The sequence below is a fragment of the Ovis canadensis genome, chromosome 14, assembly GCF_042477335.2.
Source record: "Ovis canadensis isolate MfBH-ARS-UI-01 breed Bighorn chromosome 14, ARS-UI_OviCan_v2, whole genome shotgun sequence".
Lineage (NCBI taxonomy): Eukaryota > Metazoa > Chordata > Mammalia > Artiodactyla > Bovidae > Ovis > Ovis canadensis.
Genome location: NC_091258.1, coordinates 26500373 through 26512573, shown reverse-complemented (window position 1 = coordinate 26512573; position 12201 = coordinate 26500373). Strand labels below are relative to the sequence as shown.

Below are 12201 nucleotides of genomic sequence, written 5' to 3'. Positions count from 1 at the left end.
ATGTCCCCTGCTTGCCGGGGCTGGTGGGTGGCTGAGACCACTGTGTGGAGTCTGGGTTCTGCCCTCCCAGAAGGGCTACCCCATGTGTGTCCCCTGCGCTGGCCGCTGGCACTGGATAGCTGCCTGCACACATCACCCCGTGGGGCTCTGGCCACCTCACTCGGCTTTTTGCTGTTCTGGAGACAGGCGGGTGGCCCCCCTCAGCTCTCCAGAGCTGCGTTGAGAGCCCCATTCCTGACGGGATGTGTGGAAGGCGTGGGCAAGTGGGGCCACTGTCCCCTCGCAGCCACCCCAAAGCTGTGCCCGTCTTGGGGGTCCCCGGCCAAGTGCCGTGTGGAGCCAGCAGAGCCAGTGCCTGCTCCAAGGCGCCCGTGGGGAGGAGAGCAGCGATCGGACAGCATTTGGTTGGGTGCCTGGTGCAGCTGCGGCCCTGGTCTGGGAGGCCCTCCGGCAGACAGAAGCTGGACAGACCCAGGGGCTCCGCTGAGGGGGCCTGTGTGCGTTCACTTGGGGCAGTTCAGTGGGAGGGCAGTTCAGGTGACGGGGTAGGGGCAGTCCAGAGGGGCTTGCAGTAGTGGGTCGGAGCCCAAAGCTGCCAGATTCCCAGCGGAGCTCCCCCCAACCCCCATGCTGTGCCAGGAATGACGGGGTGGGGGTGGGGATGTGGGGTCTGGGATGCAGGGATGTCCACTTTCCTCCAGGGGAGTTGGACACTTTGTAGACAGGGAATGAGGCCCCAGACAACCCAGGAGCTCCCCGAAGGATGGCCCAGCTACACCTGTCCTTCAGAGGCCTCTGGGCAGCCCAGTGAGATTGTTCAGTCTGAGTTCGGGCATAGCCACTGTGTTTTCTTGGGGTTTCAAGGCTACAAGTCACCCTGTATATCCAGGAAATTCTGGGGACAGAAATTCCATCCACTGTCTCAGGGCGATGATGCTTTCACGTCAGGACACCAGGCTGGTTGTCCACAGAGCTGAGTAAACCCTTGATGAAAACAAGCTTCCAGACATCAGGGACAAAAACCGTGGTTCTTACTTGAAAACCCAGCCTGTATTTCAAGCCTCGAATTTCATCCTCAGCAAAAACAGCAGCTGCTCTGCGTAGTGGTGTCTCTAGCCCATAAGTGCACGTGTGTGTGTTCCTGGGTGTGCACCCACGTGCACACACATGCAGACAGTGTCACTGCTTCAGGGTTGTGCTTGAGGTGGGAGCCAGTTCTAGCAGATGCACCAAGCTCTATCTCACAGCCTGTGTGCAAGGAAGCTGCCCATGAATCCGCAGGAGACAAGGAGGCGTGTCCTGGTGGGGAAGTGGCGCAGGTTGAGGAGAAAGGCAGGTTCGCTCCTTGGAAGGAGCCCTTGTTGGCAGAGACCTTTGATGCCCTAGAAGCCAGTGGCGGCAGCAGCAAGGCATGTGGGGGTACGGGATCTGTGCAGACCGGGGATGGTGGAGCCACTAGGGGCTCCCCTGGGCTCTTGGGAGCAGCTGCAGAATTCTGAGAGCAGCGGGCGCCTCATGGTCCCAGAGCCAGGCCCCTGGCAGGTGGCCCAAGCCTCCATGTCCCTGATGGTGGGACAGATATAAAGGGATGTACATTCCAGAACATTGCGTGGGGACTGGCCAGGCTCTGAGTGCTGTGCTGAGGTGCACTGTCCAGCTCTCTGCGCCGCCCCCGGCCCTGCTGATCACCCTGTGACCGGGCAGTCTCGGGACCCAGGCGTCCTACTCGGATCACATGTGGGTGGTGGGCTGGGTGAGGTGCCAGCCGCCTCAGAGCCCGTGCTCATCACGAGACCGTGGCCTCATCTGGTGGGCAGAAGCGGCCATCCCCCATCCATCTCCCAGCTTAGGCTGGAGGTGAAGGGCAGACAGTGCAGGCATGCGGACCCAGAAACAGGCACTAAGAGTCCACCTCTCCCCTGAGGAGCTTACTGGAGGAAATGGGTGCTGCCTGGAAGGAAGTGCAGGCTTTAGCTGAGTGGAAGGAGGGGTTCACGGGAGCCTCCCAGTTGTGCCCCAGGGGTGGCAAGGCAGCCTCTGTCTCCCCATCCCCTGCTCAGACCCTCACCTGCAGGTGAGAGATTGTCCCTGTCTCAGTTTGACGCTCAGCTCCTCCAGCTCCGTGTGCCCAGCACATTGACTCTGCTCCCCTTAGCACCTCTGCTTCTGTTGCAAGCCTCTCCCATGAAGGTGATAGTCGCTGAGGTGTATATCAGTGCCACCACCACCCCCAGAGCTGGGGAGCCAGGAACTGACCCCCCGTGGGGACTGGCTGACCCCTACTGTGTCCGCACCTACTGTCAGGCTGGTGCCTCATTATGAAGCAAGTCTTTCCGGCCCTGGGTATGAAGGGGCCGTTTCACCGATTGTGTAACAGTCCAGAACAGGCAGGCCAGACACCGTGCTGGTAGCCAAGAACCCTTCTGAGACCCCCATGTTTCATGTCTATTGTGCCAGGTTGAGGGGGGCCCCTGTGAGACGTCTAAAGGAATCTGGATTTGGCCTCATTTAGGAAAAGGGAGGGATGGAGCTGAGGCCAGCCTGGTTTCCTGGGGCCCTAAATCCGGTGACACGTGTCCTTTTGGGACGCAGGAGTCATAGCCAGAGGTGCCAGCTGATGGTGGGGCAAAGGTCGACCCGTGCGGCCACAAGCCCAGGACACCTGGGGCCCTTTAGGGTAGAAATGGTCAGCTGAGAAGCCAGCCCCCTTGTGTCCAAGAGCCCGTATATCCATCTGGGTTAGAGAGCAGCCCACCGTCCTTCCCCAGCTACAGCCCCTTGGGTCTGCTGCGTCCAGGGACAAGGGTGAGAAGCCTGGGTTTACAGCTCTGGGCTCCTGGTGCTGAGGGGGAGAGCAGGTCTCTGCCCCAGAGCCACGTCACGGGGTGTCCTGTCCCCCAGGCACAGACAGGCAGGGGTGCTCAGCACAGCTAGGGGTCTGCAGAGCCACCAGTCCCATCTGGGGGTCCAGAGGAAGGCCCTGGGGGCTGCGTTCCTCACGCTCAGGGCAGAGCCGAGCTCCCTTGGCCCCCAGGCCCTTGGCCCCGGGTGGCTCACAGGTGCATCTCATCTGTTGCATTTTTGTCTGTGACCATGTTTTGCTCCAGGAACATTCCGGAACTTGTGGCTTGCCCTCGGTGCCACGCTGTCTAACCCAGAGCTCCTTTCTGTCTGTTTGGCCTCTGCCAGGTGGCGTAGCCAATCTGGATCCCAAGTACTCCTTTGAAGGCACCAAAGTGGACGTGGGGAACATCGTGCTGGCGCTGTACAGCGGCCTCTTTGCCTACGGGGGATGGTAGGTTCTAGAACGCCTGGGCCCCAGCGCGCCCAGAAACCCACATATCTTGGTCGGCCGTGGTGATTCTGGAAACAGGAGACCCCTCACATCCCAAGGAAGCACAGAGGGGCCCCCATAGCAGCCCTGGTGCTCTTCTCGGCCCCCAAGAAGGGGCTCCCCAGATAAACCTCTAGGGACACTGCTGACCCTTTGGAGACTGTGCGGCTGCCCGGGCGCGTGGGGAGGGGCAGGACCATCGCCATCTCAGTAGGGGCCTGGGGGTTGTGGGGGTCCCCTCTCCCCACCCAGGGCAGCCGGGAAGGGTCCCATGGAACCTACGTTCTTTTGTTCCGATGACAAAAGAAATGTATGGTAAAAGTCTGCTCTCTGAATTCTAGGAATTACTTGAATTTTGTCACAGAGGAGATGATTAATCCCTACAGGTACGTGTGTGAACAGAGGTGTGTGTTTTCATCATTTTCACCTGAGAGGAGGAAGAAGCCTCGCTGTATCCAAGAGCCCATTCTTGGGCCCAGCCCAGTGCAATGCAGGGAGGGTCCCTGGGGTTGGGCTCATGGAGGGCAGGAGGCCTTGAATAGCATACTCCCACAGAAAGGGTAGGAAGCCCACTTCACAGATACGGGCTGGGTTGCTGGCCCACGTTTGAACAGCTGCCCTGCCCCGTGCACCGCCTTCCAGCCACGTGCCGCTCCCCCGGCAGTGAGGTGTGGGCTCAGCCACTGAGGGGTCGGCTGGCCCCGTGCTGGGCCTTGCTTTGTTGACTTGCCCACCCGGTCCTCTCAGAAACCTGCCCCTGGCCATTATCATCTCACTCCCGATCGTCACCCTGGTGTACGTGCTGACGAACCTGGCCTACTTCACCACGCTGACCCCCGAGCAGATGCTCACGTCGGAGGCCGTGGCCGTGGTAAGATGCCAGTCCTGCCCTCTGAGCTCAGACTGGAGCAGAGTGGGCCTCTCCTTTGCAAACCACCCTCCTACCAGGAGGGGTTGAGCTGGTGCTTCGCCAGGCCCGCCGGGCGTGCAGGGTGCTGGTTGCGCGTGGGGGTCCCAGGAGGCTTTAACGGCGCTGGTGCTCAGGCTGCCCGGACGGTTTTAGATTGGCTCAGCAGTGCTGGTCCTGGCACCAGCTATTTTTAGAGATGAGGGGCTGAGTCCATTACACACCTCTAGCCCCACCTCAGAGGCTGGTCCACCATCTGAATAAATACTGAGCTCCTTGGGGAGGGTCATGTGGATGAGGGCCGGGGGTGTCTCAGGAAGGGACTGCAGGGCGGGGGCTGTCCTGGGGGCAGGGCTCACGGTCCGTGTCCATCCAGGACTTCGGGAACTACCACTTGGGCGTCATGTCCTGGATCATCCCCGTCTTCGTGGGCCTGTCCTGCTTCGGCTCCGTCAATGGGTCCCTCTTCACGTCCTCCAGGTGAGCCTGGCCAGGGCGGCTCTGTCATGCAGGCCCCGCGGGGCCAGAGCAGGACAGGGTGTGGGTCGCCACTGCACACAGCTTCCTCACATGAGTTCTCAGGGTTCTCTTTCTTGTTACTTGTAATAACATAGCTGTCAGGATGTTCACGTGACTCGGAAATAACCCCCATCCCTGCCTGGAGGTGACAGAGCTACCCTGTCCATCCAGACCGTCGTGGGTTCATCTGGACCTTGCTGGGCCAGGGCTGATGGGACCCCTCAGCAGCCGTCCTCGAGGGACACCGAGGCCCACGGCACAGGCCCCTCCACCCCCACATGCCCGGGTCCCTCGGCTGAGGCTGACCGCCACCCCTCTGTCCACAGGCTGTTCTTCGTGGGGGCCCGGGAGGGCCACCTTCCCTCCATCCTCTCCATGATCCACCCGCGGCTGCTGACGCCTGTACCCTCACTGGTGTTCACAGTGAGTCCCCGCCCTCCACGTAGGGGGTCACTGGCAGGTGGAGGACAGGCGTGTTCCTTGGGGATCACTGGGGGCTTTGAGATAGGGGGCCACGCCCTGTCTGGGGACCCCTGGTGCTGGTTCCACCCGGTGCCAGCCAGCCTGAGGATCAGGCTGAGACGAGATGTAGACAGGTGAGCGCAAGTGAGTACCCTTCATCACACGCGCCCCTGGATGCCAGAGAGCACAAGATAGTGTTTTGTTTCTCCAGAATTAATACACGGTAATTGTTTAAAAAAAAAAATCTGAAATCAGCATAGAGCCACTTGATGCCAAACCTCCCGACCAGGGTAGACGTGGCCTCTGCCACCTCCGTGAAGCCCAGGGCTTCAGCCACCCTGCCATCAGCACGTCCCTTTGCTCTGAGGACCTTCGCGTGGTGCAGACCACTTATTCCGCTAAGACAGGAAGGGGTGCGTGCGGTCATCCCTCCCCACAGCACGTCCTGAGGCTCACAGCCTGCCCTCTGCTTGCAGTGTGTCATGACCCTGCTTTACGCCTTCTCCAAAGACATCTTCTCCGTCATCAACTTCTTCAGCTTCTTCAACTGGCTCTGCGTGGCCCTGGCCATTGCTGGCATGCTCTGGCTTCGCTACCAGAAACCGGAGCTAGAGCGACCCATCAAGGTGAGGGCTGGGCGTCCACGCTGTCCCCTCCACAGACAAGGGCTCAGGGCGTCTTCCCCAAGGGCACCTTGATCAGTGCGTGAACACCTTCTGATCTGGACGAGGGACTGAGTTTGGTAGACGACTGTTGATGGCCAAGCGTGTGATTCCAGGTGTTGGGGTTCATTCAAGATCACAAATGACCCCCTAAAGCTCTGCTCTCCTAGAGCTTGTCTTCTGCCAAAAGAAGAGGGGCAGAAGACGGCTGCCACGCCAGGCGGGTGTGGGGGGGAAGGGGACCGAATAGCCTGGGACAGCACTGAACTGCCTGGCCGAGGGGGTGGGGAGAGTGAGGATTGCCACGCTGTCTGGGGAGGGCCAGGCGCTGGCGTAACCAAGGATGGGGGTGCTGCGACAGGCTGCAGCGTGGGACATGTCCCCCAGCTTTGTCCTCAGTTGGTCCATTCAGACTGTCTGCCCCCTGTCCGCCTAGCCTGAGAGGGCCTTCTCCCTTTCCTCCACTTGGTAATGGGGGCAGCTCCCCAAGGGCAACTGTTTTTTTGCACAGAGAGGGTCACACACCTGCCAAGGCCCTGGCGAACACATTAGCTCTGTCCCCCAACAGTGGTGTCGGATCGAGGGCGGAGCCCCTCTGCAGCTGACACAGGCCTCTTGCCTGCTTCCCCACCTAGCAGTCCTGCAGAGGCCAGGCCTGGCCTTCCTGCCTTGGACAGGTTCCCCGGGCGCCAGGGCGACCTCAGTGCCCTGGTCCACCTGGCTCCCTGCTTGTGGGGGGTGCTGTCCCCGTGAGGCCAGCTGTGGTACAGGCAGTCTGGGCTGACCTTATGGGACCCTTGCTCTCCCCAGGTCTCTTGCCAGTGTGTAGACAGAGGGTGGAGTCCGTGTGTAGACAGGCCTCCTGGCAGAAGGCACAGTGTTTGCAGAGGGGGACGAGTGTCCCTGGGCCCCTGGCTGTGTGTGGATGGGGCTCTCTGCCCTGGCTGTGTGTGGGTGGGGCTCTCTGCCCAGCAGCTGTGTACCTGTGGTCCAGCCTGTCGACAAGGGCCCTCAGAGAAGGCAGGCACACCTTGCTTGTTAGTGGTGGCCGCAGTCTTCCCAGAGGTGTCACCCCCCCATCAGGCGACCGTGGTGGGGGGCAGGATTCCCTCCTTGTGATGTGGGAACCTGGGAGTCCACCCTCCTCTGACCTTGAGAAGCCTGCTTGTTCCTGCTCACCCGCCGGCTCCTGCTGGTCTTTGGGTAATTACTGCCTGCTGCCCGGTGCTGAGCTGGGTAAACGGAGAACGCGGCAGGGTCCGGTTCTCAAGAGGCCAGTGCAGCTCAGGGAGGCCAGCCCGAGGGAACCTCAGGCCCTGGCAGACAGCAGAGACGCTGCTCAGGCAGCATGGTGGCCCTTTTGGATCAAGAAGGCTCAGCCAGGCACAGGGCTCTCTGGTGGTCTGTGGGAGAGGCCGGGTGGGCCCCGGGGAAGGCCAGCTTCAGCAGGGGTGGAAAGAGGGCTCCAGGGGTGGCTGGGTCGTGGCAGGTGTGGACGGGAGGAGACACACGGAGGAGACTCCAGGCTCCCCAGAGTCAGCTGCAGCCCCCCGGCAGGTTCATCTGGCCCTCCCAGTGTTCTTCATCCTGGCCTGCCTCTTCCTGATCGCCGTCTCCTTCTGGAAGACCCCCGTGGAGTGCGGCATCGGCTTCACCATCATCCTCAGCGGCCTGCCCGTCTACTTCCTCGGGGTCTGGTGGAGAGACAAGCCCAAGTGGCTGCTCCAGAGCATCTGTGAGTGCCTCCCTGCCTGCCGGGCCTCCTCCGTCCCCCGGGGGTCTGTCCCGCCCACCTGGCTGTGCTCCTCTGACCTCAGTCCAGTGGCCAGGAGCAGCACAGCGGGCAGTGCCCCCCGCCCTGGGTCACTGGCAGGAGTGGGGGTGGTCCGCATCAGGATGTGCGAGGTCCTGGCTGAGGGGCCCGCAGTGGCCAAGCCAGGCCTGTCTGGCGGTGACCTGGCCCACGTATTTCAGGATAAGACGCTGAGCCTGGCACCAGCTAATCTCAAAACAAAGGATTCCAGAAAACCAGGCTGCTCTTGCCAAGTAACAAAAGCATCCCCCCCCGCCCCTCCCCGTCTGCCGCCAGCTTAAAGCCAGCCGGCTGACCTAGAAAAGCAAGGGAGGAGAAAACGGGATCCCTCAGAGCGGTCACGGGACTTGCTGACAGGCCTGTTCAGGACCTGCGCCGAGACCGCCGTTAGAACGACAGGCTCCTGGGTGGGCTTAAACACCCCCCAGGGAGCCGTCCCAGAATTGCTGGCCACCTGCCTGGGGCCCAGGGCACTGTCTGTCAATGAAATGATGTTAGTGGTCGCACACACGCAGGGCCCCTCTGTCCTGAAATGCCCCCCTAGTGATGCTCGCATCACCTGGGCCATAGCACACACACCCGCCTGCTTCAGCCCCTCTGAGGCCTGTGGTGGGTGTGCGGGCAGCCAGGCCCATCATCCCGTTATGGGTCCCGGGGTCTGAACTGGGGTGAGGGGTGGAGGCAGCTCACTTGCTGCCTCCATTGCTAGGATCCTCCCTTGCTAGGATCCTTGACCATCCCCGCCACCCTCCAGTAATAGTCCCAGCAGATAGCCAGGGGCGCAGGCCATGCCCCACCAGCAGGAGGCCTGGGGCCTGATGCCCACACGTGAATTCCTGGCTTCTCTTACAACCTCGGGACTCAGACAGCAGGGCTGGGTGAGCCCACGTCCCGTGCAGCCTTGACCCTCAGGCACCAGGCCAGGGCACCCGAGTAATGCCCTCTCTTCCCGGCAGTTTCCACGACGGTCCTGTGCCAGAAGCTCATGCACGTGGTTCCCCAGGAGACGTAAGCGACCAGAACCAGGAGGCTGCCCTGAGAGAACAACTCGGTCCCACCATCCAGGCAGCTCTGCCGGGGGCCCCCGCTGTCCCTGCCCTGGGGGGCAGCCAGGCCACAGTGAACCCTGGTACGATTTTAGTCCCTTGAAGGCGGACGTCCGCGGATACCTCTCGAGCGTGGAGGCAGGAACATCGGACCAAGGAGGCCGCGGGCTTCCTCCCGAACTGGGCCTCCTCCCTTCTCACCTTCGTTTATTTGTATTTTTTTTTTTAACTTAAGTCTTGGGTCGGGTTAACATTACCAAGACAATTATTTTTTTAAGAAATGGGATGGAAAGGTTTTCTTCCCAGTTGCTGTCTGCAGCACAGCATTCTTCCGAGGGGCCAGGTCCTGTCACCGGATTCTGGATGGTGGCCTGGACACATGTGCTCGGCTTCCCTGTTTCTCCGTTGTTGTAGATACAGTGACTTTCGTGAAACTAATCTCCGGGCTTACGTCTCATTGCCTTAAAGCCCTGCGCTAGCTCCCTCCCCTCCCCCGGAGAAGAGAATGAACGCCTAGAGGCTTGTAGAAGCAGGGCCTTCGGGCTGGTGGACAGCGGTGCCTTGGCACCTGCTGCGGGCAGGGGGCTCCAAGCAGAGATCAGGGGCAGCTGGGCCTCCCGTCAGTACATGCAGTTGTGGGGGTGCGGGGGGCTACACCCTGTCACTCAGAACATCTCCAGGGTCCTGTCTGTACACCCAACCCTGAACGCCAGCCTGAGCAGAGGCCCGAGGAGTCCAGTGGCTCCTGTGGCAGATGGTGGGCAGTGTGGCCTCAGGCCTGTTCTGCATCAGTTTTTAAATCAAGCTCTAGCTCTTTCAAAGCCTCACACTTGAAATCTGTAAGCAGACACCTCGACCCCTCAGGGGCTTCTCTTCTGTGTCCCATGAGTGCCCCCCTCCACCCCAGGCCTCAAGGGCTGGGTCTTTGCTCCCAGCTCCTGGCCAAGGCCCCGCCCCCGTCACCTGTCCCTGGCGCCCAGCCTCAGCACCCCGGCTGCACCTGCTCCGGAGGCTGCCTGAGTCCTGCTGGGGCCAGCACGCACACCCGGCCTCCCCCAGCCCCGACAGGAGGCTTTTGTTGTAGTTCCCATAGCGTTCTCCCCAGGAGGCAGCCAAGGCCCAGAAGCTCATCTGGTGTTGCTGGGCAGGCTCTCTGTCTTCCACGGAGCCTGCTTGGGGAGCAGTGTCATCTGCGGTCAGTTTCCCTCTAGGCCCTGCCTTGGCCTATGACCCCTGACCTCACCAGGGTGGGGTTGAGCTGAGCCCTTGGGCCTCGTTGCTCAGCTGCAGCCGAAGAAGCTGCTGCTGGTTCCCAGGGGCCACGTGAGCTCTGCGTGGCCAGTCCAGCCATCACCCACCTGGGCTCTGGGGCCCCATGTGGTCCGATAGGCCCAGAGAGAGCAGCTTAGGGGTGCCCATGATGGACATTGAAGCTGAAGTGGAGGCAGCCAGATGTCCAGCCCTCCCTCCCCATGCTGGTCAGGAGACCCTGCCAGCCTGTAGCTCCCAACATAGCATCCACTGACGTCTCCTCACCAAGCGAATCCTCCCAGGCCACAGTCTGGGGCCCGGCTCAGCGTCTGGAGGCAGAACATCACCGAGGAAGCTGGAGGCCTGACGTGAGACTGTTGGGGCCTCAGTTTTCTTGGGTGTACATGGGGCACTGCCCTCTGCCTCTCCACGGGGCTCCAGCAGTCTTGTGGCAGATTTCGGCCTCCTCCCTCGGGGCCCTGGGGGTGCCACTAGGGTTACCTCGTGGTCCACCACCAGCTCTCGATGTGACCTGGCGGAGCACAGGGGCCATGTGACTCTGTCCAGAGCCTGGTGGCCTCCCTGGGATGTGTGCCTGGGGGATGGGGTACTGTCACCCCTGCAGGGGCAGGGGGCCCTGAGCTCCCTTTATACGGAAAGACTGGGGGTGTGGCTCCCCAGCATCTGTGAAAGCAGGTTGGGGGCCTGGGCTGCATTCTTGGGGCTCTGGGACCCGGGCACCCTGGTTCTGCCACGTCGGCCTTCTGGGCCAACTCCACTCCTGATCACACTACTGACAGGTGTCCTGAGCGTTCCTGCTTGTGGGTTAATCTTTTTAAGCCAGATTTTGGCATAACAGGCGCGTGTTTGTCCAGCCGTTGTGCTTCACTTCACCCTCACGTCTCCCTGATGGGAGGGCGCCGTGTTTATTTATTGTGGGGCGATGTGCAGCCGCGCTGCCCCTTGGGTTCCGGCCGTGTCAGCCGCCAGCCACGATGTTGCGTGTGTGACTTAGCGCCTTTCTCTGCTATTAATGCTGTTAACGCTAACGTGTTACGCTTAGCTGCTTTGGGATGGGGAGTTTTGTGTTTTGTTGGGGAAATCTGTTTTTTAAGAATTGGAATTATAAGCACTGCTGATGGTCTTTTGTCTTTTCTTCTGCGCCAAGTTCTGGGTGAGGGAAGTTCCAGGAGGAGGGTGGTGATCACACAGCTCCTTGCCCGGCTTATTTAGTCACTGCACTCACTCAATTCACTCATTAACAGGTAGGTGAGCAAGGCCAGGGAGGAGGCAAGGGCACTGAGCTGGAACTTGGAGCCACTTCTTGGGAGAGGCATTGAAGCCGAGAAGAGGAGAGCAGATGGGCTTGGCCTCCTGGCACCTGCAGGCCTTTGGAGTCACCAGGCAGGGGTCAGCAACAGGGGGAGGCACATGCCAGCTTGGGGTCAGAGGGAAGGGCAAGCTTCCACAACACAGCCTCAGGATGGAGCAGGGCCGAGAGCCATGCCAGCCTTCACTTGTTGATGGCAAACTCCATTCCTCACAGGGCCTTGCACAGCCAGGGATAGGTGTGCCAGAATGGGAAGGGCACCCCTGGGCTGCCACAGCCTGTCCATGGCAGCTGCTGAGCCAGCCCCGTCTGCTGGGATGTGGGGCCTTGGGGGGCCTCTGCAGTGGTGCTCCTTGCAGCCCCTGGGTTTGGGTCCCGGTGCTGCCCTCAGCAGGTCCGCTGCGCATGCCTTTGTCCATCCTGCAGCCCCTCAATTGCTCCAGGGGCCCAGCTGGACAAAGTCCCGGGTCAGCTCTGTGAGACGTGGACACGTGCATTAATGTCCCCTGTCCGTCCCAACAGCAGCAGTGAGGGGAGGACGTATGCCTGCCACGGCCGCTGATGGAAACGGGTCTGGACACAAAAAGGATGGGTCTCAAACCAGCCCAAGCGAATTGCCTAACACACTTGTCTGAGCAGAGCTGGCGGGTCTGGGTCCTCTGTGGGCAGGGAGGAGAGAAATGTCCCTTGGGGGCTGGGAGAAGAACCAGGCATGTTCACCCAACAGCCTGTGTCGCTCAAACCCTGGGCACCCAGGCACAGAGAGGATGTTTATTTGGAGAAGGGGAAGAAGGTGGAGGAGTGCTGGCTCTTGCAGGAGACCTCTCTCTTCGGGGTCCCCATATTCTTGGGAAGGGGCTGGTAGGGTGGGGGTGTG

At 60.9% G+C, this 12201-nt stretch overlaps 1 protein-coding gene across 1 annotated transcript in view; it reads left to right on the top strand.

Moving 5' to 3' along the window:
* Positions 1-11126, top strand: part of SLC7A5 (solute carrier family 7 member 5) — a 29003-nt gene extending 17877 nt beyond the window's left edge. The window contains exons 3-10 of the mRNA XM_069552630.1: positions 3190-3295; positions 3676-3720; positions 4082-4205; positions 4618-4721; positions 5087-5183; positions 5699-5848; positions 7442-7619; positions 8654-11126. Coding sequence (XP_069408731.1) covers positions 3190-3295; positions 3676-3720; positions 4082-4205; positions 4618-4721; positions 5087-5183; positions 5699-5848; positions 7442-7619; positions 8654-8709 — 860 coding nt within the window. The 3' untranslated portion in view covers positions 8710-11126. The remainder of the gene's footprint in view (positions 1-3189; positions 3296-3675; positions 3721-4081; positions 4206-4617; positions 4722-5086; positions 5184-5698; positions 5849-7441; positions 7620-8653) is intronic.
* The last annotated feature ends 1075 nt before the right edge of the window (positions 11127-12201 follow it).